The sequence below is a fragment of the Manis javanica genome, chromosome 7, assembly GCF_040802235.1.
Source record: "Manis javanica isolate MJ-LG chromosome 7, MJ_LKY, whole genome shotgun sequence".
NCBI lineage: Eukaryota > Metazoa > Chordata > Mammalia > Pholidota > Manidae > Manis > Manis javanica.
Window position 1 is genome coordinate 112,602,838 of NC_133162.1, and position 26,289 is coordinate 112,629,126.

General features: G+C 35.4%; 1 protein-coding gene across 1 annotated transcript in view; it reads left to right on the forward strand.

Annotated features, from left to right (window-relative positions):
• KYNU (kynureninase) overlaps positions 1 to 26,289 on the forward strand; it is a 109,237-nt gene that overhangs the window by 25,598 nt on the left and 57,350 nt on the right. Inside the window, exons 4-8 of the mRNA XM_037020789.2 lie at positions 3,500 to 3,582; positions 13,735 to 13,796; positions 15,373 to 15,444; positions 16,625 to 16,699; positions 19,004 to 19,150. Of these exons, the coding sequence (XP_036876684.2) occupies positions 3,500 to 3,582; positions 13,735 to 13,796; positions 15,373 to 15,444; positions 16,625 to 16,699; positions 19,004 to 19,150 (439 nt within the window). The remainder of the gene's footprint in view (positions 1 to 3,499; positions 3,583 to 13,734; positions 13,797 to 15,372; positions 15,445 to 16,624; positions 16,700 to 19,003; positions 19,151 to 26,289) is intronic.

Consider the following 26,289-nt stretch of genomic DNA (forward strand, 5'->3'; position numbering starts at 1 on the left):
TTATATCCTGAAGTCTAATTTCAAGAGCAAATACTGCTCTGTAGATGCCTCAGAGAACACTCCACTCATAGCAATGATTTATGCTCTGGTTGTGAGTTAAGTCTCTCCATGTTCTCTTTCCGTTTCCAGCATTTGTCAAGGAAGACTGCACCTATGCCACAACTATTTTTAGGCAGTTTTGAATGAGAACAATATAATCTCTTTCTAAACCCTACTCTGTATATTTATAACTGTACTGCAATCTACATCAATTCTTTCTAACGACAGGCCACTTTACTTTGAGTTTTATTTGGGTAACACTTTCTAAATCCATTTCACTACCCCAGGTTAGTAGACTGACAAAGTGAAGCAGACTATGTATGATATTTAAAAGAAAAAGAGATGCCAAAAGCATTGCAGGAAGAAATGTTCCTTAAAGATTAGATTATTACCATGCTGTCTACCAGAGTAAGAAGGAAGTAGGTGGCACAATATTCTGAGATATAAATTCTCTGAGGCAGAACATAGAATTTTACTACCTAAATGTAATAAGATGTATTGCGCTATCAGCAAGGCCATGGAGCTCTCTGTGATTAAAATAAAAAAGGATCCAAGTATCTGCCTTTAACTACTATTTAATGATAATGATTTTTGTCTTTAGCATTTAGATTGTAAGTGAGGAAAGAGGCAAGCTGCAGGCTATCAAATAATAATATGAATAATAACTAACAATTTAGCCTACTCTTCCTCCTTAGTTCTTCTAGTCTATGTTTATTCTCAAAGAAAGACCTCTTCCCTCATCTCAGCTTATATGGTAATTGAAATATTAGTTTAAAAATTGTGTTGCACACTATATGCTGATAAAGGGAGCTTTAGCAGTGGATTTACATTAGGAAAGGAGACCTAGGAAAGGAGTGCTCTGTCCCAGTCACTTTTACATGTTATCTTATTTATTTTTCACAGCAATCCATTCAGGTACATAGCATCACCCATTACTTTTGCAAAAGTGGAACACTAGACCCTGTAAGCTTCTAATATTTGTAGTCTTATAGCCAGGAGTGACCTAGAACTGGAGATGAAAGCCAATTATTAAATATTCAGAATTTTTGTTGATGCTGTGAAATCAGCCATGACGGAGGTATTCAAACTATGAAAGCCAGCAAAGGCTAAAAAACAAGGCTCCTCTCCACCAATTCTCCCACTGCTTCTTAAGGGAGGAAAAATAATTTCCCCCTACTTTTCTGAGCTCTTAGCTGAGACCCTGTACTAGACAGATTAGCAAGGGAAAAACATGCAAGTTTACCAACATATATACCTCATGTATCCATGGGAGGTACCCGGGGAAAAATGAGTAAGTCCCTGAGGTGGCTTAGATTTCATAAATCCCATTTAAATAGGGAAAGTGGAGAAGGGGGAAAGGGGACAGTAAATGATTTTTAGGAGATGTGAGTGGGTCCTTAGAAGAAGAGATGGGAGAGAGGATAGTTTGTGACGAAGTCCAGCTGGGTGTGGTGTCCACTTCTAGCCCTCTCTCCTGTGGTAAGAGTCAGTTTTGCCTAGTTGATGAAAGGAGAGGGAGAGGACTTGCGGCAACAGAGTTCCTTTTGAAGCTCTGTCTTTTTGTAGATAGGGGAGTCCAGAGAAGCTCTCTTTCCACCTTTGCTGTTTTTCAAGTGCCTATAACTCAAGGTAATCAAAATGCCACAGAAACATATTTTGGGGTGGCACATTCTGCTACCCTTCCCTTCTGAGAGCAGGTTGACAAGCTTACTGAATTCAGAATATGCATTCAAACACCCTTTGCACTATATAAAAAACACATATTCATTTATTTCTTCTAAATTTATATCATTTTGGGATTCCTAAAGAATTAAGAATGGTATAATTCAGAGCTTCCTAAAATATAAGTTTGTAGCAGCACACAAAATCACCCCCCTTTTGATATTTAATGTATTTTCCTATGTTTTTCAAGTGTATTTGCTTTCCTCATGTGACTGAAACTTCTTGAGGGTTGAAGTTCTCTTAGGTGTTTCTGGTTTTTCGATTATGCCCACTGGGATATTGTAGCTCCAGGCTGAAGGGGGTTTCAGCTCCAGGCAAGTTCACTCTGGATTCAGTGAGACCGGATAATGACAACGGAACATTAGGGGTAAAAAAGGGCTCTTACCAAGCTTTATTCTCATGGCGGTATGTTGAGCATTAGGATCCCATCTGCACTCTGCGGTCTGCAAGTAGGAAGTTTCTGTCTCTGCCTCTGTCCCAGGTACCACTTCCACTGCTAGCTTCTGCTTTCCTGCTCTCCTGTGCTCTGCCCCAGGCTCTGTTCTGCCCCAAGAACTGGGTGGAATTCTTTATATAGCAATACAGGCAGTATTGGTTTATTGCCAGCAGGTGTGCAAGCATAGCCTATGCAGTAGGCTGATTACATCATCAAGTAGATTAGAGTTGAATGAGGATCCTGGCCATGGGAACTTTGATTTTCCCTACTGATATTTACTAGAATAATAAAATTGAGCTGAAAGATTGTTATTGGCTGAGAGGCTGTTTTTCCCAGGATCATGTCTTGGAGGTGACAACAAATGAAGCTGACAAGAGTATGGAACAACCAGCAAAGCTTTTGATGAGTGAAAAGAAAAGGGATCCTGCTAATCAGGAGGGGCTTCAATGGAGGATAGACTAGGGCTGCAATGCCTAGGAGGTTATAAGCACTAGAAGGAGGAAGTTCACATGTTTGGCCAGGGCTTGTTGCTGGGTTCAAGCATGATGTATTGGCCCTCTGTATCCATTCTTTCAAGATGATGTTTCTTTTTGACCAGGGTCCCACTTGACCAGCTGACTACAATGCATAGTGCCAGTATCCTGCTTGGCTGACCTCTACAGGGGCAACATATCCTGTACTACCTACCCTACTGGCTACCTCCTGTCTCGATATGATAGAAGAAATTGCTAGAAAACAGACCAAGATGTAGTACTGGCTTTGATTACATTGCCAGTTTCAGTATTTCATTAAAATGTTACCATAGGTATATGTATAAATTCAAAAGTTTTTAAGTGTATACCTTTTTATGTACTTCTATTTAATTTACAGATTATAGCTATGTTTTAGAATTAAATTTGTAACCCTTTTAATCCCTAGCCTTAGTATAGATACTATTGTTGCTACAGGTATACAAGTAGAGGGTTCAAGGAGTTGAAATTTTCAAAGTAAAAGAGAAAAAAAAACCCAACACCTCAGACTCTAAAATAGAGAAAAATAATGAAAAAGCATATGGGTAATCTGTCTCCCTCCCTCCCCCCACCACAAAAAGTAGGAAATTCGCAGAAATTTTTAAATGACAAGTTGTAAAACAAAGTATTACCTTTTTGGTTTGAAAAGACCACATTCTTTTGTAAAATTACTAAGACATTAGAAAGACTTATTTAGAAATGTCTAGTTACAACTGCTGGTATTTAAAAAGTCACTAATGCACACACAGAGGCACGAACAAAAGTTAATGTTTATGTCCCTTTTTTATTTCAGGGGAGCCTATGGTCATGACATAGGTAAACGTCCTTGGATTACAGGAGATGAGACTATTGTAGGTCTAATGAATGACATTGTAGGTAAGTACTGTTGGGGAGGAAGAAATTTCCTCCATCTCTTGAGGTTCTTCTAGCTGGTTTAGGAATCAAACTGACATGAGACAGATTAACAGGAGTATGGGGAATCTATGGACAAAGATTCCAAAGACAGGGAGAATGAGGTATATATGTCATCCTGAACCAAGGAGAAGAGAACAGGGGTCTGAGACTTCAAAGGAAAAGGGAAACAATTCACAGGAATATGAAAGAGTAAATGTTTGGTAAACAAAATATTTTCTGGGCTGCACAAACAATGTGGCACAGACAGGAATTTTAACAGACTTAGCCACATCCCTCCCTGTCTACCGTACTATTTACATTTCAATATTGTTATCTACAGTAATAACTCTTCCTGGAGCAGGCCTTCTATCTGAATTCTTTTTAGGCAATAAATAGTAGAACGCCAGAATTTCTTCCTGAAGTCTTTTGGACCTTGGTAGTTTTGGCCTTTAAAAAAATCTGCATATCACAATGGTATATTCTTGGGGTGGCCTGCTCTTGGTCCGTGCAATACAAAATGAATTTTTTTCCAAAATAATTGTAGCTTTTATCACTTAGTTATTATTATTGAAGATAAATTCAAAATCTTATTCAAGATCATCCTGCTTTTCTATTTTAATCCATAACAGTAAAGAGCAAACACACCTTTAATCGAGACTTTATTGCTATAGGTGATATTACTGGGTTATTTGGTACAAAAATAAAATATAAGTGATTATTCTTTTCTTGCATATTCTAAGACTAATATTTACTCCTCAATGAAAAACACATGCACCATATTCATTTGCAATGAAACAAATTTCATAAAAATCAACTTAAATAAAGTTTTTAAGATTTCATTACATTGCAAAATAAACACTAACCTTCACATCCTAAAGGCCTAAAATACCAATCATGTTTTGGCTCATTTCAATTTAATCCATGGTGATTCATTTAAAATTACTCTGAGTGTTAAAAATAATATAGTCGATGCTGTTTTTTCATCTCTTATATGTGTCCTAAACTGAGTTATATATATATATTCATAATATTCATGATAGTTTTAAAAGATAACTGTGTTAACATTTTGAAAAAAGTTTTTTTTTTATTGGCTTGAAAATTCATTATCACCTGAAATCTTTTGTGAAATTTAGGGTTTCAAACAAGAAAAGTTTAATGATATTTAAAGAATTGGAAGTGTTATTTGGAAATATTTGGAAGATTTTGGAAAACCCTAACTTTCAAAATGCTTTTTCAAATCTCACTCCCTTATAGGCAAGAATAAAATATCTTTATTGTTTCCCATCAGTTGTATCTTTGCAAGTAATCAAAAAACAAAATCAACTTGAACTACGGGGAAAATGGAAATAGAGTGGGAAAAGTGGGACTTACATCCAGAGTTATGGCAATTGTAGAATCAGGAAAAGCTGGGGAATATCTCATTTTAAAAAAAATTATTGAAGCTATGCTTTGTGTCAGGACTTACAGGCACTGAGGATAAAATGGTAAGAATAAAGGAAGATATGCTACTGGTGGAACATGTTGTGTTTTCCCCATTCTTTTCTCCTTGGCAGAAAGAATTCAGTTAAGAGACCAGATAGCAAAAAAGAGCAGCAAGGAATTTATTGGGTGAAAGCTAAAAGAGCACTCTTGGGTTTTCTGTAAACCAGAAGCAGCCCTGTTATTAGGGTTAGGTTGGCTTTTATTTTTTTCTTAAGATGGCAGGAAGTCCTGCCCTGTGTCTTACTTCATTTGATCAACAGGTTGATTGACAGCTCTAGGTTACATAACCTTTTTCTCAGTGAGCCGGCACCTTCCCAGTAAGTACCTAAGCAAAGCCCTCAAGGGGTCCAAAACCACAATGCTAATTAGATTTAGATGTTATTTTAATGAGGTGGGGTTACTTTCAGAAAAGGTCTTGAGACATTGCATATGCACTATAATCAGGAAAGCCCCTGTGGTCCTGGGACTCTTGACAATCTAGGTGTCCTTGATTGTCTGGGCCTCCTGACAAGCTAGGCATCCTTGACTGTGGAACTGGGAGTTAACGTTGGCCAGTGAGGAGTCTTTCTTGGTGATGGGCTGGCTCCTTTCTCCTGCTTGTGTCTGACTGCCTATTCTACAAGATACTGCAGACTGCATAGCTTAAACAATAGAAATTTATTTTCTCATAGTACTTGATGGAACTAGAAGTTCAAAAACAAGGGCTTGTTTCTGGTTACACCTCTTTCTGGCTTGTAGGCAGCTGCCTTCTGTGTCCTCACATGCACCTTCCTCTGTGCACACTCAGAGAGTAGCAGATCTCTGGTGTCTCTCTCTCTTCTTATAAGGACACGAGTCCTATTGGATGAAGGCCTCACCCTATGACTTCATTTAACCTTTATGACCTCCTTATAGGTCCTGCCTCCTAGTGTAGTCACATTGAGCTTTAACATATAAATTTTGGGAGAGCACAGTTTCAAATTATAACATGCTACCTGGTGGAAGCAAAAAGGATTAAATAAATGTTTACCTACATCTGCTCTAATAGCTCCCAGTATCTGTGCAGGAGACTGGAAAAGTCTAATCTGTGTTATTTGAACTACCTAAAGATTCTGACATGAATTTTCCCAGGAAATGACCCAATAGGGTCCCCTTAACAACAGGCCCCATGACACCCACAGAAGGAAGCACCTATGTTCACTATGCTACCAGGCCCACAGCCAGGTTCCAAACCTTAACTAGGCTGCTTATGACCAGAAATTCCAGAGGCAAGTGGTGATTAAAAGGGAAGGTTGCTTTAGTCAGGAAACCAGAAACTTGGAAAGATGATGGAGTAGAGTGTCTAGGCCATCTCCAAAGTGTGGATCGAAGTGAGGGTGTTTTAAAGGGGAACTTCGAGAAGGCAGGAAGGGGCTACCTACAGAATCAACAGTTAATCAATGGCTTGTCGCCTAGAAAACTGTGTGCTTGGAAACTGCCTCAAGGATGTGATGTTTTTATCTGGGAGCTCCAGAGGGGCACTCCAGGCAAATTTCCTAAAACTCAGAAAGGTCTGGTTAGAGGTCAACATGGAAGGAACTTCTTGGCTTGTTGCAAAATGGAGTTAGGCTTTGTTAGAGCCTCTAACAAATAAAGCCCAAATTACCAGACTTCCAGGAAAAATCTATTTTTAGTTTATGAGCCATATGAATATGTTTTTTATTTAACATGTTGAAGAAAAAAAAAACAACCCCCATAGAAGGGTTGCAAGAGAGAACAAGCTCCATTTTCTGCTAGTCATTTTTGAGTGACCATTATACCACACCCTTCTGTTTTATGTGGTTATATTATGGGATCAGAATATTGACTTCTAGTTTAAGTTACAGATTAAGGACAAACTGAAAATGCTCCCTGCTATTACAAACATATAGTAACAGTAAAACAAAAAGAAGAAAAGAGAAGAAGAGAAGAGGAGAGGAGAGGAGAGGAGAGGAGAGGAAAGGAATAGAGAAAGTAAATAGAAATCTCTATAGATAAGAAATACAGCTGTTGGTGAAGAAAGGAGCAGTTGGAAACCTGGAAGCATAGTATTTTGGGGGAAGCACGTGGACCCAGGCCAAATGAGCAGGGCCTAAGGAACCCAGGGCAAATCTGCACAGCTCTGAATGCCTAAAGTCAGGACCCGAGACCAGAATATTTGTCAGCCAGGGCAGACGGATGAGAACATACTATCTCCTGTCATACCAGTCAGGGTCTTGGGAACACAGAGAACTTGATCAGGCTATCAGCACGACCTAGAGGAAAGCATTCTGATGGAGGGAATTAGCACCTGAACAATCCTGGGTTGCATTAAAGGTGTGTTAAATAGTTGTTTAATGTTGCTTCATTTGTGTTCATTTTTTAGAAGTCAATTACATTAAATCTAATGTTGGACATGTGACACAAAACCTGAAAAACTCCTGGATTAATTTGACCTAAGCATATATGTTTTCTTTAGCTGTGGATTGCACTTTTCTGCATTAGGTTTGCTTTAGAACATAAACTGCATTCTAATACTGCTACTTTGCACTTAATATTTATCATCGTCTGAAGAGGAGTTAGGATGTTTGTATATAATCCAGGGAAGTGGGAAGGCGATATTATTTCATGATAACTATCTATGAAGCCAGTAAACCCTGCAAAAAGATATCCTTTGACCATTTAAAAGTTTATAGTTATATTGCAACTTATTAAATATGCAGGTGTTGTGTTGCCCAGCAGATGAATGCATGTTACAATGATCACTGAATTTTCAAAACAGCCACCTATCATTGTTGTTAGTAAGGACAATGAAAAGAACAACAACTAAATATTCAAATTTATTTAGAAAAGTAAAACGATTGAGCTTACTTAAAAAAATTGTAAAGAATATTTATCAATTCTAACTTTAGGAATTTTTTTATGTCTTTGAGATACCATACAAAGTTATAACATGTTTAATTTAATACACTTAATTGTTTCTGTGGTTTTTCCTTGAATATTACATTAGTTAAATTATAGAAATTTGATCCTAATATAGGATATTGCTGAATGACAAGTCCAATCTCACATCCAAGCAGATGAGTTAATGGCAAAAGGCATGAGAGACAGAAGGAAAGACTTGGAGATGCCATATGAGATAGGAGGGTTTATTGGGACTTAGGTGCAGGGAGTCCAGGAACAGGCTGCTGGACACGAGGTTGGCAACCACTATCATGGGCAGGGAGGGAACTGCCTACACGGGGTGAAGGGACAGACACTACATGCTGCCAAAGAGGGTAAATGATTTATGACTATACCAAGTGTTATCTTGTGTGACTAGCATCCCATGGAGTGAAACCTTTGGTGCATTCCAGTAAGATGTGACCATCAATAAGGTCTGGATTCAGCCAGCCCTAGGCCATCAAATACCAAACATATGGCCCAAAGATGGAAAATAGACATGGTTATTCTAGGGCAAAAAGTTGCAAGCAGGCACTGATTGTCCCCACAGATGTAAAAGACAACAATCATCTCTTGAAATGAGCAAAGCCATTTTTGTAGACATGAAACTCAAACAGTATGTATATTATTATTTTGCCCATATATGTTTATATGTATACCTATGTATACATATACATTTCCAAAGTCTCAAGCCTTAAATGACAAATGTCTTGTCATATTTCATTTGAAATACTGTCAGTGAATGAAGATGATTTTCATTTTAATGAATATCTTATTAAATGTCTGTTTGATGCCCTTCAATTCATGTTTTATCAGGAGAAATGTTTCCACCATTTTTTGTTGACCAAAGGAATACGATGATAGTCTACAAAAGTGTATTATTATGAGGAATAGATTAAAAGCTTGGTACTTATTTAAAAATTTCAGTTAACTATTTTCCCCTAATTATTTTTAAAATTGTATTATGTAAGTCAAATTGAAAAATGAATGATTTTAGTCTGTTCGCTTTATCCTGAACAGATTCTTTCAGAAGGTATTTGTATGTCTTTATCCTATTTGTAGCAAATCCCATACAGGTTCTCTTTTCACCTCGATTGCTAAGACGTTCTGAGAAAATTTGGTCAAGTTTAAAGTGGCGAAAACATTGATTAGCTTCTATGTTGCTTCTCATCTACATATGTTGTACTCTATTGCTATTTTTTATCATTCTCCCTCATATTGTAATACAAGGAACCCCAGATCCTCTTTGGAAATAGATGTTGTGTAAATCACAAAATAATTAAAATACTTATGTGGTGACTGAATTAAAGAGTGGCAGAAGTCAAATGTATTTTTGTTCACTCTCTAGGCTATCTAAATGTGTCATGAACAAGCAGACTAGTTGTGTATTTGGAGATATGATTAAAACCTCCAGGTTCTTAACATCACAGTCTTTATTTCACTGTAAAATTTCTCAAAAAGAAGTAACAGGAAAATAATATAAAATATGTGTACAAATTGATAGAGTGGATAGAGAGGGGAAAGAGACAAACACCATCCATATTTATTCAAAAACATAGAAAAGAATTTCAATTTCAGATGAGATGAAAAACCATGAATAAAACCTCTAATACAGAGCCAATAATTCCACAAAACATGGAATAACTTTCCCTTATAATCAATGTCATATTATCAAGATGCTAGAAATAGAATTGCTGAAGAGCATCATTAGTATTATTATTAAGCTTACTTCTCCCTGGGTACATAAAAATCACAAAGGGCTAGATAGATGCATTTCAGCTTATAAAATTGTTTTAATGTGAACATAAATTTGCTTTATGGGACTTGTGGTTGGTTGACCCTCAAAGAAGCAATAATCCTTGGAAGCTATCTCCAAATAGTTACGAGTCCTTATGCACCAGCTGCCTCCAGAGGTCACAGGAATTTGCTATGGGAAAAAAAGAGTGCAAAGTTCTATACTTAGCCTAACTGCAAACCTCAAAACAAAATCCACAATACACTGCATCTGCCTAATAAAATATGGTGAATACGGTACAGCAGGTATAAAAATCCATCACTGTCCCTCTTACAGGTTCTAATCACTAAGCAGCTTTGGGCCCTTGTCATTCACTGAAATATTTGAAATTAAGTTGGGATTATGAAAATACAGAGGGATTTTGATAAGGAGCATGTGCCTCGTATTTGACTCACAGGGAATGGAGAATGTAGACAACACTAACAAGTGTAATCTTGAACAAATATTTCAGTTAATTCTTTTTTTTTTTTTTGAGGGTAAGATTTTGTCTTCTACTTCCTTTGAAAGTATGCAGGTGAGTTAGTTTACCTCTTGGGATGCCAGTTTCCTTACTGGCAAATATGGAAAATCTAGGTAGATACTGTATCAGGTTACTGTGAAGATTATATGAGATAATACAAGTCACATATTTAAAAGTGCTGGCATTATAGTAGGACTCAATAAATGTTAGTGGGCCAATGCTTGCATTTAACTAAGTTTCACCTTCTGATAAAGCAAAAAAGTTCGATAAATAAAACAAGTAGGAAAGCCTTCTTCAAATGAGAATCCTGGCTCACACCATCCCAGTTGAAGTGATTCCAGTCTTCATATTTACTACAATATAAATATGCATACTTTAAAGCAGTGTGTTCAGATGGTCGTTTGAAGATTTCCAATCCTGATAAGCTTTCAGGAGGTTTTTTAAACAAGTTTTCTCCCTAATGCTTCTAGTTCTGATGTTTCAACAGTAATTTGAAAACAAAAAAACTCTACATATGTTGTACTCTATTGCTATTTTTTTATCATTCTCCCTCATATTGTAGTACAAGGAACCCCAAATCCTCTTTGGAAATAGATGTTGTGTAAATCACAAAATAATTAAAATACTTATGTGTAACTGAATTAAAGAGTGGCAGAAGTCAAATGTATTTTTGTTCACTCTCTAGGCTATCTAAATGTGTCATGAACAAGCAGACTAGTTGTGTATTTGCATTTAGATAAAGGATAAAGAAAAGGAACAAAGAAAAACAACTTGAAAGAATTTCAGTTTGCTTTAAAAGAAGAGATTTATTTATTATGAAATACTGATGATATTGAAATAGAAATGCAAATGTTGGTTTCAGAAATACAATTTGAAATGACAGGTTAAGTAGGTAAATTTTCTTTTGAAAATACTGTAAAAAATCAGTCTGATTTGTGGTCCTTTGATGTGGAGAACTCTTGATTCTTCTAGTGCCTTTCGGTTATATTTGGACTAAACATTTCTGTTAAACCTCTGAAACTTCAGTATTTGCATCATCCTCAGATAAACATGTGTTCACGTACAACTGTTAAATTGACTGACAAAGCTCAGTAGTTGGTGAAGAGATGGAGTTGAGAAGCGTTTGGCTGAATTTGAAGTTTTCTAATATAGGATCATTTTTGTGCATGTGAATAGACCGATTATTCAAGTCAGTGGGGATTATTTACAGAGAAGTGATCTGAGTATTACTATACCCTGGAAAGTGAGGGGAGGAAAACACAGTGCCAGTGTGTGTCTAGATTAATTCAGCCCAGCACATCTAACTCATGGCATCCCATACAAGAAAAATTTTAGGTGATCCAAAATGAACACTGTAGTGTTTGGAGGACTACAGTATCCAAAGAATCTAATCATTTTAATCTGAATGAAATCTCTAAGAGAAAACAAAAGGTCTGATTTTCTATAGAAAGTTCTTCTCTATTTCTGCCTCACCCATTTCATTGGTTTCATTTTGTGATGACTGACGTATGTATTATTTTTTCTTCCTTTGTTTTATTCTCATTACAGTCTCACAAATGTTTCTCTTTCTACCAATTCTGGTCTCTCTTTTTATTACTGGGCCTTCCTTTACTTCTACTCTCACTGACAAAATACTGTTTATTGAAATAAATGATTTTCAGAAAAGATGTGGGGAAATAGCTAACAAGGAGTTTAGTATAATATCAAATTAGACAGCCTAGATAATGTTTTATTTTATAAACAACTGCATACCATGATGTAAAGAAACAAATATAATAAAGTTGGCAGCATTTCTTTTACCATGTTTCAAAGAGATTTTTGTATCGCCAGAGAAGACCTATGCCACTGGATGCAACATAAGGTTATTGTAATCATATCTAGTGTGTTGAGGATAAATTTTATTTAGTGCTAGGAATGTAAAATGAGATTGCTCTGATTGCTCCTTGACCTCTGGTACTATTCATCTTACAATGACCAGCGGGACATCTTTTAACACCCACCAGTTGTTGACCAACGTTACTCATCAAATGGAGAAGTCCATGTGCTAAATACAGCACGTTTTTCTTGACTTGGTAAAGACACAGGCTCTTCCTCAAACCCTGTGTTGAAATATAAATTCCTAAGTTGTATACTTATTTCCAGTAGCATTCCCTCAAGTGAACTTATCTTGAAATCTACCTATTAATTATATTAATTATTCCACTTGCTGTTTATTCTTTTAAAATTGGATTCTATCAGAAATATCTCTTTGGATATATGACATTTGGGACTTGTACTATACATTTTCTCTAACATCTAGTAGAGCCTTGCAGACGTTAAGGCTGTGGGTAAAATTGCAATATTTCCAGAATCTCTTGCCTGGCTTTAGTGTATCTCCATACAAGTGTTGTTTCCAAGGGTTGGAGAGAAGTAGTCCATCTCCATATCAATAGGCAGTTATATAGGTAAGGGAGGGCTTATCTGGACCAGAGAGGTTGGTTGGTGTCTTCTGCAGCCTAGTCGTGAGAGACATGGAGAGCAGAAGTGGACTGTCTGTAAAAAATAAATGGGTTTCTCCCACTTTATTTCTCCCTTTGATTGATTTTGGTTTCAAAGGTATTTTGCCCTGGGATTTGCCCCCCAGTTGTTTCAAGGGATGTTGCCCATTTTTCTCAGTCAAGGAAAAAACATCCTGTTACAAAGGTCTAATTGCCTTTAAGAGACATCGTAAGAATGAAAAATCAGGGAAGTATTATTATTGTTGTTGTTATGCTCTGAGCTCTTGAAAATCCAAAGTATGCTTTGTCTCTAGGTCTGCTTCTAATGTCCAAACTCTTGTTAAAAAAGAATTAAATGAGGTTATGATTGTGTGGTGGATATCTTAATTTTATATGTTTTCTCCATCAGATAATACTTTTATGTATTATCTTATATCTCAGTGTGTATGAATAAACCGCAGAGTTACTTAGGTCTTTGTATTTTGCTTCCTAGCTATTTCGTCTTATAAACTATTATATACATCACTGTGATAATCCTGGATTATGTTTGGCCAAGGTGCCTTCTTTTATGAAAGGTGCATTTTAATTTGACGTTAGAAACAGTCAGCTTTAAAAATGTGATTGGCCTTCATTTCTTTTCAGATTCCATTTGGAGATACATTACCACAAAAATGTACTGTGTGGGAATTTGGCAAACAAGCTAGTAATAGGATAAATCATTTTTAGTTTACAGGAATGAGGAAATGCTTCATTATTTTGTTGCCATTGTTTACTTTATCCAAAAGAAAATACAATTTTTTAGTTAGTGAAGTACATGTGAGTACATACAGCTTTTGATAAAGTGAGTCAAGTGGGAAGACTTTCACTTCTTTGTGATGACACATCAAATATGCCCTTATCTTTAAAAACATTAAGGATGAAAGAATGAAGCCTCCCTTTGTTTTTCTAAGCATCTTTAGCACTAACAGAAAAATCTAAATTATGATGTATTTACTTCTCAGGAGCGAAAGAGAGAGAAGTAGTCCTAATGAATGGTTTGACTGTTAATTTACATCTTTTATTGGTAAGTTTCCTTTCCCACCAATGTTTAGTATACCCTCATTTACAGAATCTGACATTTTTCTATCTTTAATTCATGAGCATCTGGTGGTTTACTTATTAAAAATAAGTTGTGAGGTTATTTTGGTTTTTACCAGGAAATGCTGGACCATGAGAGAATGGCTTCTCTATAAGCATAAGAGTGTTGACTCTTGCAAAAGGCGACAGAAAAAATGAATAGTTCTCAGAACATAAGGCATAAGGGTCACAGTGGGTAAAAAAACAAAAATGCTTGCAGGCATGCAAAACAATGATGGACAGATGCTAGCAAACACTGAGCTTTGCAGAAAGATAGTTCTCCAATATGCTGGACTTTAATAGGATAGGATAATGGGGTCGGTATTTTTGTATATTAATTATGAGGGAGTAGGTTAAAAAGAATTAGAAAATAAAACTAAATTGAAGAAAATTTAATACCATAAATGAGTTACTGTCTTTAAAGTGCTTCATTTATCCTAAGTGCTTAATAAATATGTATACCTAAAATATCAGATATATTCTTGATTTGGAATATGATGCATATAATTACTGCTTGATGCTTTAAATATCTTTAATTTCGTTTTCAAGTGAATTTTGAAAACATGTTTACATGGCCAAGATATACAGTGTATATACTGATATTTTAATAAAATGGAGAAAGGATTGTTAAATATGCCCAAAGGAACATGTTTACATGTATGTTAAGTATGATGCCAAATAGCATTGCTTTAAGTTCATACACCATTGGGTTCAATTCCCAGGTAAGTTATTTAATGTATGTTTGACTTCAGACAAGATTTTTGGCATTTCTAAGTTTAATTTTTCCCTCTGTAAAAATGAGGACACTAATACCTACCTCATGGGTATGAAGGTAAAATGTGATAATAGGTGAACATTGCTTTAGCGTCGTGGACAATCATCAACATACAATTAAGTAAAGCAATCATTTTCATTATTAGTGTTAGTCAGTATTTATTCTCTAGGAACTGTGGGGAGAAATGAAGGTTCCCACTGAACAAATGAGCTACTTCTCCCTGGTGACCCTAGAAATGTCAAATGTTTCATGTAGGGCTGAGGTACTTTTAGTTAGACATAAATGAAATCCCATAAAATAATACAGCAGTGGAAATTTTATGTAGTAGAAACCAAAGCAATAGTCTAAGATAAATCAGAATAAATAAGACAGACATAGAACATGATATTTCAATCTTACAATAGAGAAATTACCATTAAATGCATTGGGAAGATCATTTCTCAATGATCTTTTAAATTAAAAGTCAATTAAAATTTAAGTAAAATTTGAGAATTTGTTTTTATCTAGTTCACATTTTCTCCCAAATTTGCTTTTCCATTGATAAACTTAATAAGCCAATACCTTTTTCTTCTTTATAATTCACTGGAAAGAAGGTTAATTGGAAAAGGTACCCTTGACACACATCTAGATGTGTAATTAATTAATGCCTTTAAAATGCTGGAGATTATAAAATGAAAGCATTGTATAAAATGAACAAATGTTTAAATTGTACACTAATGTGTTTCTCAAAAAATCCATTTTGTTGCAGTTGTCATTTTTTAAGCCTACACCAAAACGATATAAAATTGTTTTAGAAGCCAAAGCCTTCCCTTCAGATCATGTAAGTATTTTGGAATTATATTTAAATTCTTTCTCCTCTTCCTAGAGGAGCCTATCATTTGACTTGAATGTTTATTCACTAGTCTTTTTCAAGTACCCTTCCAATAAAAAAAGATCTGTCAAATGCTTTTGATTTAGGCCTTTTTTAATAGATTGTAGCTTTATTTCTTTTGTTCAAGCAAAGCATGTGTAAAGGGAAGAAAGGACCGAATAGAACATTGATTTATTAGTCTTTTTAAAGATGTTGAGCAAACCACTGGTTTAAATCAAGTGCAGTTATAAATGTTTTATTAATTCTTGTTGCTGTTTTATGAAGTCAAATCAATACATACCCCATTGCTTAACTCTTTAGCTACATAGAATAGGAATATAAACTTTTTCCATTTGTTTCATAGCATGCTAACATAACAATTGGTACCTTATTATTGAGAAAATAGTTATTAAAAGTTAAAAATATTACTTGTTGTTCTTTAAAAAAGTGATGCTACTTTATCAGAAATCTGTTGATAAGAAATTTGATGGTTCCAGACACACAGATGAAAGCATATTATATATTTTAGTTTTAGTGATAGAGAAACTTGATTAAGGTCTTTATGTTATCACTGTTAACTGTTCTAGCCCACATCTTGTAAGTCATTAAATCATGTCCAAATTAATAGCCATTACCTTATTATAAAGGATCAAAACCTTAATATTTTGAAAAAATTCATGGTCCCTATAATGGGTTGTTCCCATTCATTTCTTGCATTCTCAATGAAGGGAACTTTTTGGTGTTCTTTCTTTTTACTAGCTTACTCTTTCTAAGTTAAGCCATTTCTCTAATGTGTGGTCAGGCATTAACAAGTCCACACTATTCGTTATGGTTCTTTTGCAAACTCTGACTTTGACTTAGATTAGGTAACTTAGTATCTTATTCTAAAAAATCTCTTGTAACTCCCTAAAGTCTAGATGACCATTTATGTTTCCATCCATCTCTGAGTGTTTCAAGCAGTGTCCAGATTCCAGCATGCACACTGTATTAAGAGTTATTCTCTGATGTGCTCTGTTTAGTCACTTTTAACCTTGACCTTAGATTTTATAGAGTAGTAGGTTTTTATTGTTGCTTTATTATTTCTTTTCAGAGTTTTTTAATGTACTTCTGTGCACTGGATTTGATTTAATGAATCATCTTTCTTTTCCAGTATGCTATTGAGTCACAACTTCAACTTCACAGTCTTAACGTTGAGAAAAGTATGCGGATTATAAGTCCAAGAGAGGTATATGAAAAAGAGAAAGAAATATTCATCATGCTTCTATTTAGTATTGATGTTTTTCTTCATCAGCCTCAAAGGTTTATCATCTTCATTACTTTAGTGGAATCCTCAAGAAAGTACGAAAGACCTGTACTTCTGTTACTATGAGGTCACTTTGCTTAAAATGGAGAATTATCTCAGAAGTATATTTATTTTCATTTTTCAAGGATTAGTCATAAGCAGACTGTTTTCCTGTTAATACCAGCGGAGTCTGCAATATTCTTCAGTGGGGATGGGAGTAGATGGCAAATTGCACATATCATTTTCAATATCAAATGTCATTGCCTGTGGATGCCATTAAAATCATGTTAAAGACTGGTGATTTATTGAAGCTGAATGATGCTTATGTTTTATGTCACCCCTTAATCAAGCACTGGGGTATAAAAAAGGGACATGGTATAACAGAAAGGGCTTAGGCTTTATAGCCTGGCTAATACCCTCCAGAGAAATCCCTGACTCACCAACTTACTGGGTAAGGGATTTTGAGAAAGTTACTTTATCTCCTTGAAATTCCTTTATATTTGAACAGGTAACAAAGGAAATACCTAATCAGGTTTGACATAAATTCAAGATCTAAAATACTGTGCACTTTACATTAATAGAGATATAAGGCTAAGGTGTATAGACTTTGACATATAAACCCTGCAACTTGTATAATTTGGCAACAAGAGAGCCATACAGAATAAATTTTAGGTTTTACAGTTGATGCTCTCAGGCTGGTAAGCCACTGTTTGAACAATTATTTCTTTCAACTGTGAATACTTTGATGCACTGTGAATACTTTGATGCAACTGTGAATACTTTTGTTAATGCAATAAATTAACAAAAGAGAAAATTCTCACACCTGTGAAAGAATGTTACATGTATGATACATAAATTGCTAATTTCTAGCAAAGATTAATATAGTCACTATGTTAAAAGTGATAAATTTTATGGAGGCTCATGAATTAATCATAATCTTGGGAACATTACAACATTAATAGATTAGAGTTAATCAGCATAAGAGAGGACTGTATCCTAATATTAAGAAATATATTTCTAATTTGGTTAATACTAATTCTTTAAAGAAATAAATTTTTGTTATATATAGTACTTTCCTTACTCTTTTTTTGAAATTATGGTGGACAAACTATATTAGATTCTTAGAAAAAGAGAGTTTTGGTTTATCATGTTATTAATTCTAGTTAGAATTTTTCTTAAAATTATTGAAGTACTTCTCTTTACATGTAAAGTATACATCAATTAATAATTCAGATATATCAGTATCCATACTGTTTTTTATAGATTCCCATTTTGTAAATAAAAGTCAGGCTTCTAGTAGAAACTAGAGCATGTATTACATTTATGATATATATAATATATGAGAAACATGAGACACAAGAATTGGCAAATAGCAAGAATCACAAAAAATTAAAAATAAGATATGGAAACTACATGCATACCTTAATGAGTTTCCCCCAAATATTAATGCAGGTAATGATGCTTTGACCTCAAAATTGTGTCAGATTTAGCACTCGAGAAAATTCATGAAGGCTTTGTAAACAGACCAAAATTGTTAGGATATAAACATGTGCTATGTTTAGCTGATTATTCCCACTACTCAAGTTGTTTGCAAGACCAAATCTAACTTTATTCACAATTTTACTAAATGCCAATCCCTAATATTACGTGGGGAGATATGAGGGAAAATAACTGATAATATTGAGGATGGTTGATCTTTTTCTTCACTTTGGGGCTTGATCTTTAGACTGGTAAGGGAGAGATTTTACTCTTCAATTAATAGAAAATTCTGGTTTAGGTTATACTCAGATGAGAGATGTGTAAGTAGGATTTTTAGGAAAAAAATTACGTGATATCAGATTAATAACTGAAATGCTAATTTCCAAAAAAAATTTCCACTTAATATATCATAGACTTCTTGTACTTTCTGGTATTTTATTGAATGGGAAAAAGGAGGAAACAATTTACAGGATAAGTAGTAAAGATTGATTGAAAAATTGAAGAATAAATCAAACAAGTAAGACTTTGCAAAGACACTTTATAAGCCTTATTTTTTTTTTACTTCTTTACTGATATTTCTTAAAAATAACAAAACACATACTGAATTGCTGCTCTCTTGCCAGAGGTTTGAAGACAACTGATCTGAAAAAAATTTACCTTTGATTGTTCTTATGGTGGGAAAGATCTCAAGGTGAATTTTAAATCGGGAAGTATGAAGTGACAAATGTATTTTGGTGGCTATGATGTAACTTGTGTCTTACGTCCTAGGGGGAAGAAACCTTGAGACTAGAGGATATCCTTGAAGTAATTGAAAAGGAAGGAGACTCAATTGCAGTGATCCTGTTCAGTGGGCTGCACTTTTACACGGGACAGTTCTTTAATATACCTGCCATCACAAAAGCTGGGCAAGCAAAGGTATGCACATCATTCCTTCCTCCCCACCATGCCAAAAGCATATTCCAACTGCATTTCTAGTGAACACCTTTCTGTTCCTGTAAAATTATTTAAAGATTTTTTTAAAAGAGTAAGCCTTATGTTAAACAAAAAATCTATACTTCCTTTGCTTTAGGCATCTCTATTTAAAACTCTTTTTGTCACTTCTGAGATCACACCTCCTTCCTAAGCATCTGCTCTCCCAGTGTTTGCCTCTAATCCGCAGGCCAGGTGAACTTCCAGGTGACGTCACTGGTGCTGAGCTGCTCATCAGCAGGAAGCAGACAGAATACTTAGGACGGTGTCTGCATGCTAGGACTCCTGGAAACTCTGCTGCCCCTCTGTTATCCTACTCCTCAGTTTAAATGTTGTTCAGTTCTCCTTTAACCCTAGGTACCTGAAGAAGGAGGGCTGCAAAATGAAAGTGTGTCAGTAGTTAGAGTTTTGTAGTTTACCTTAAGAAAGCCGTTTGGTTTCTGAGAATCTCGAGAAATTATTATACTGCCTATAGCAAGAGCTTTTCCCCACATACTATTAAATCACACTCAAATTGCTTACTATTTTGAATTTGTGTCTCTTGACATCAATATTTGCAAAAAACTGTTTTTAGTATTTGTTTGCCTGAAAAAAGAAATTAGAGTGACATTCAATAGTTAACAATTTGTATTTGAATCCCTTAAAAAAAACGTTCTGTTTGAGTCAGCAATGAAGTCAAGTATTTAAAAAGCTGATGATCAAATTTTATTCTGAATATTAATAAGTTATGGGATTAATATATGTGTGAGGGCTAGTTAATATATTCAGTTATTGAATCTAATGACTGGAACTAATGAAGAGAAATTTAGCACCATTATCAGGAGTCTCTACTTCCAACTGGTCTGATGGATAACTCTGGAAGTGGTACATTACAAAAGATACAAAGATAATGTCTTCTTAATTTGGATATTAAATGCTAAGCACCAAAATAAAGGAAGGCCAATAAAAAAATCGTGTTTTAAATTGTTATGCTATTATTCAGCAGTCCCTGACCCCCTTAGTTTACATGCAAGTCTCATTACCCTTCATAGAAACTAGGCTGGAAGATAGATAAGAAAACCATGGGTTGTGGAATCACACAGGTTCAAACCTTGGCTAGGTCATGTAATTGCTTTGTGATCTCAGCTAGTTTAGTTGACTTTTCTGAGTCTCTTACAGTGTTAATTTGCTTGGGAAAACTGGACAACTACATGCAACAGAATGAAGCTGGAGCACTTTCTTATACCATGTAAAAAAATAAACTCAACATGAATTATAGACTTAAATATAAGACTGGAAACTATAAAACTCCTAGGAGAAAACACAGTCAGTAAGCTCCTGGACATTGATCTGAGCAATAATTTTTTTGTATCCATATTCTCAGGGAAGGCAACAAAAGCAAAAATAAACAAATGGGAAACTATGCCAAACTAAAAAGCTCTTTTACACAGGAAGTCATCAGCAAAAGCCGGACAACCTGCTGAATGGGAGAATATATTTGCAAATGATATAATCAATAAGGAGTTAGTATCCAAAATATATAAATAACTCATACAAGTCAATATCACAATCAAATTAAAATATGGGCAGAGGACCTGAATAGACATTTCTCTAAAGAAGTTACACAGAAGGCCAACAGACACATGAAATATTACTCAGTATCGCTAATCATCAGAGAAATGCATATCTAAATCACTTCACACCTGTTAGAATAACTATTATAACAAGAAATAGCAAGTGTTGACCAGGATGTGGAGAAAAGGGAACCCTTGTACTGTTTTGGGTATGCAAATTGGTATAACCACTGGGGAAAACAGTATGGAGGTTAATCAGAAAAATTAAAAATAGAACTACCATATCACCTAGCATTCCCAAATGTCATATTTTCTGTTTCCGTGCTTGTATCTTACCTTTCTCTGTTATGTGAACTCCCATATGTGAAGATTTTGTTCCTCCACCCCAGCTCAATCACTATCTGTTTCACTGGTTGCAACCTGCCCTAGAGATTTGCTTTGTTGAGCCTTCTTTGTATATGCCAACATAGTATATTTAAAAAAAATTATCACATGCCAACAGCAAAAGATCAAGAGATTTCATAAAGAAATTTTCATAGATATTTCAAAGATGTTCATAATTTCAAACATGAAAAATAAGTTTGGCAGGACTGGACCATCATTCCTGTTGAATAATGAGTGGCAAGGCCGAGTAACAGCTCTGCCCATTAGATGGGACTTGCGCTCTGCAACACAACTCCTACGCTTGCCTATAGACGCACCTTGGAGATATTTTGGATTTGGTTCCAGACTGCTTTAATAAAGAGAACTCACAATAAAGCTATTCAAATGAAATTTTTGGTTTCCCAGTGTATATCAAGGTTATGTTTACACTATACTGTAGTTTATTAAGTGTGCAGTAGTATCATGTCTAAAGAGAAGCAATGTATATAAATTAATCAAGAACACTTCATTGCTAAAAAATGCTAACCATTGTCAGGGCTTTCAGGGAGTTGTAATCTTTTTCCTAGTGGAGAATCTTGCCTCTTGCCTCAGTTGTGATGACTGCCAACTAGTCAAGATGGCGGTAGCTGAAGGTTGGAATAGCTGTGGAAATTTCTTAAAATAAGAAAATAATGAATTTGCTGCATTGATTGACTCTTCCTTCACAAAAGATTTCTCTATAGAATATAATGTTGTTTGGATAGCATATGACTCTCAACAGAACTTCTTTCAAAATTGGAGTCAATCCTTTTAAAGCTTGCTACTGCTTTGTCGGCTAAGTTTAGGCAATTTAGATACTTTGCTCTCTTTTAAAACAAGACCTTTACAAGCTTCTTCACCAGGAGTAGATTCCATCTCAATCTCAGGAAACTACCTTCTTTGCTCATCCATAAGAAACAAGTCATCTATTTAAATTTTATCATAAAACAGCAGCATTCTATCACATCTTCAGGCTCTACTTCCAATCCTAGTTCTCCTGTTATTTCCACCACACCAGCAGTTTACTTCCTCCACAGAAGTCGTAACCTGAGAGTCATCTATGAGAGTTGGAACCAACTTATTCCAAACTCTTACTAATCTTTTGATCTTTTTTCATGAATCATAACATTCTTCATGACATCGAGAATGGTGAAAACTTTCCAGAAGGTTTTTAATTTGCTTTGTCCAGATCTGTCAGAAGAATCACTATCTATGGCAGCTATAGCCTTACAAAATGTATTTCCTAAATAATGAGACTTGAAAGTAGAATAACTTTTCAATCCATGGGCTGAAGAATGGATGTCGGATTACCAGGCATGAAAAAAACATTAATCTCATTGTCCATTTCCATCAGAGATCTGGTGTGACCAGGTTCATTGTCAGTAAGCAGTAATATTTTGAAAGGAATCTTATTCTCTGAGTGGTAGTTCCCAATAGTGGACTTAAAATAGTCATTAAACCATGTTGTAAACAGAATTGCTGTCATCCAAGCTTTGTTGTTCCATTGATAGAGCATGAGCACAGTATATTTAGCATAATTCTAAAGGATCCTAGGATTTTGAGAGTAGCCAATGAGCATTGGCTTCAATTTAACTCACCAGTTGCATTCTCGCCAAACAAGAAAATAGTCCTGTCCTTTGAAGCTTTGAAGCAAGGTATTGACTTCTCCTCTCTAACTATGAAAGTGCTAGAAGACATCGTCTTCCAATAGAAGACTGCTTCCTCTACACCGAAATTTTGTTGCTTAGCGTGACTACCTTCATTAAATATCTTAGCTAGATCTTCTGAATAACTTGCTGCAGTTTCTTTATGAAGCACTCTATGGAGTAAAACATAACAAGTGTGAGGTTCTTTCCTCAAACCTCATGAATCAACCTCTGCTAGTTTCCAGCTTTTCTTCTGAAGTTTCCTCATCTTTCTCACCCTTCATAAAACTGGAGAGAGTTAGGGCCTTGTTCTGGATTAGGCTTTGGCTTAAGGGAATATTGTGGTTGATTTGATCTTCTATCCAGACCACTCAAAATTTCTTCATGTCAGCAATAAGGCTTTGCTTTCTTACCATTTGTACATTCACTGAAGTAGCACTTTTAATTTCCTTCAAGAAATTTCCTTTGCATTCACAACTTGGCTAACTGGTGCAAAAGTTATATATCATTTAGCCTCTCTTGGCTTTCGACATGTCTTCCTCACGAAGCTTAACCATTTCCAGATTGTGATTAACAGTGAGAGACATGCAACTCTTCCTTTCCCTTGAACACCTACAGGCCATTGTAAGGTTATTAATTGGCCTAATTTAAATGTTGTGTCTCAGAAAATAGGGAGGCCTGAGGAGGAAAGAGATAGGGGAATGGCCAGTTGATGGAGAAGGCAAAACACATATAACATTTATCAATTAAGTTCACTGTTTCATATGGTCATGGTTTGTGGTAACCTCAAAACAATTATAGTGGTAACATCAAAGATCACTGATCACAGATCACCATAACAGATATATTAATAACAACAAAGTTTGAAATATCATGCATATTACCAAAATGTGACACAAACACATGAAGTGAGCAAATGTTTTTGGAAAAACTGCTCGATGCAGGGTTGCCACAAAACTTTACTTTGTAAAAAAATGCAATAATATTGTGCAAAGCACATAAAGTAAAGTGCCATAAAATGAGGGGTGCCTGTATTGACCCCAGCACTGAAGCAGAGTGACAGCTGGCATATAGCTTTATGCTTACTTTGCAGTTTTCTTGCAGGAACGGGTAAAGTAAAATATTTCTTACAGGTCCAACATATATTTCTGGACTTCCTGTAGAAAGATGAGTGTGAAGTTCTTGACTTTGATCATTAAAATTTTTTTCTCCTCTGTGTCAGGCTAAATCTATATCTTCCTGTTGTATTTACATAGCATGTTGGAAAATGTATAATTGGCCACCTTTCACACTATCATATAATTATTTTTACACCTATCTTACCTCTCAAATTTGGGAAGCTTATGTCAGTATAGTGTTCAGTGACTGATAGAAAGTGGGTTACCTACAAATTTCACAGACTCACGCTAGTGCTTTGTACATAGTCAGTTACCTTTACGTGCATACTTGTTTGGCCAGTGAATGAAAAAGTGTGTATACTCAGTAGGAATAAATCAGGCTAATTTTATGGATCACATATTTCATAAAAAGCATAACTGTTCACATTTAAAAAGAACCATTAACTTCTGAAGAATTACTTATAACAGTTAATTACTTTAAAAAACAAAACACAATTGTAAATTTTGAGGTCTTCTTCAAATTCCATTTCTTTTCTTCAACACACTTAAGACATGCAGACTGCTCCATTAAGTCATTAAAAATTAAATGAACTAAATTAAGCATGAAAAATTACCTTGAGCTATTTTTCTCATCTTGGGAATCTGAAATAAATCAAATGAACTGTATTTTGTGTAAAGTCCTTGCCAACTGGAGAAAGACTCCAGAAGGGTACTACTCAATTTGTTTTATGTTTTCCCTTCGGTTTTGTACTTAGTTCTGACAATAAACAGAGAAGGCAATCACTGTTGCCTCCAGTAAAAGAAATAGCTGAAATTTCCTCTTGAAAGCACACTCTTTGTTCTAATAAGACATTTTCACCTGCAAATTACACAATGCTTTAGGGTCTCAAGATCTTTTTGCTTTTCCTCTCTATCAAATCTGTTACTCTTTTCCTCCATATAGCTGTTAGCTCCACCTTATACTCCATAATTGACATATTTCCCTTAAATGTCATTAACAAAACGTTCCCATGTTCCCTACCTCCTAATTTCTCATATCTGGATTTGCCATTCTCACCAATATCCACCTTAAGAAAGCTGCGCTAAAAGGATGAATCTAGTTTCTGCTCTCGTACTTTGTACAAATGTGAATAATAACAGGTACTCTTGATGGCCTACTGTGTTTTTGGAATCTGAGATGTAGTATTTCCAATCCTCCTAGCCCCCCACCAATAAGCTTTTACCAGGGTCTAGTTGATGAGAAACTGAGTCAGAGTGGTTATTAAGCACTTGTCCAAACTGTCTTAGCCAGCCAGTAAAAGCGAGGTTTAGAGTCTAGCTCTGGCCAATACCCCAAATCCCTTTCCACTCTGCTGTCTCCTTTAATATATGTAAACCAATCATGTAATGGCAAAGAAGTCTCAACATTTGGAAAAGCCAAAGAAAATATAGTTAGTTCTCCTTTCTTGGGAACATTCTTCTTCTTTTCTTAGTGTCTTTAGAGTTGATGTCATTGTTTCTCCAGTTCAGAGAATATTGAAAACCCACCATTTTTACTTGGTTTCTTGATGTCAAGGATAGGATCAGAATTATTGCTGAACAAAGACTTGGCTCAATGCCAGAATTCAATAGTTCCCGTCTTAGAATTTCAAACCCATTTTCCACAAGCACTGATCCCCACAGCTTCTTCTGGTGGATCTCTCAGGCAGTTGCTCCACCTGCAGTGGCTCTCACCAATCGTGGCCTCATTGTCGCTCCTGTTAGTAGCTCTTTAGGGGCTTTAGAGGTGTTTCCAGGAATTGTCCTTCTAATGAAGAGAGCTTGCAAACCCCTGTAGGACCAGGAAACTGACCTATGTAACACTGCAGAGAATTTTAGTGGGAATCCACTGAGCTCTCTAATGGTAGCTGAGCTGCAGAGCACTTTCAAAAATTCCATTATTTCAGAGGTATGTTGACCCCTTACTTTATGTCAGACTCTGATTTATGAGAGAAAGAGAGACAAAGAATAGAGAGTAAGAAAAAACCTATCACCTCTGTTTTAAAGGAGGTCAAAATTAGATAAGGTACAGACATTTAAACAGCAAACTGCTTTAGACTTAAGTGCTTGATAAAGGTTTAAACAAGTCCACTGAAGGGTCTTAGAAAAAACAACACATTCTGACCCCACCAAAAGTAGAGTTTTGCATGCTCCAATTCATTTTACTTTAATATTAGGCCAAAACCATATACTGTAAATCAACTCCAGAAGAACAGTCAGATAGTGTAGGAGACACATCCCCATTCAAGTTCAGAAGCTGCCCTTTCCTCCAGGTATCCATTCACATACTTAGGAGACTGAACTGTGGTCCAAGATATTATTATCAGTGTTTCCCATAAGCTACCTGG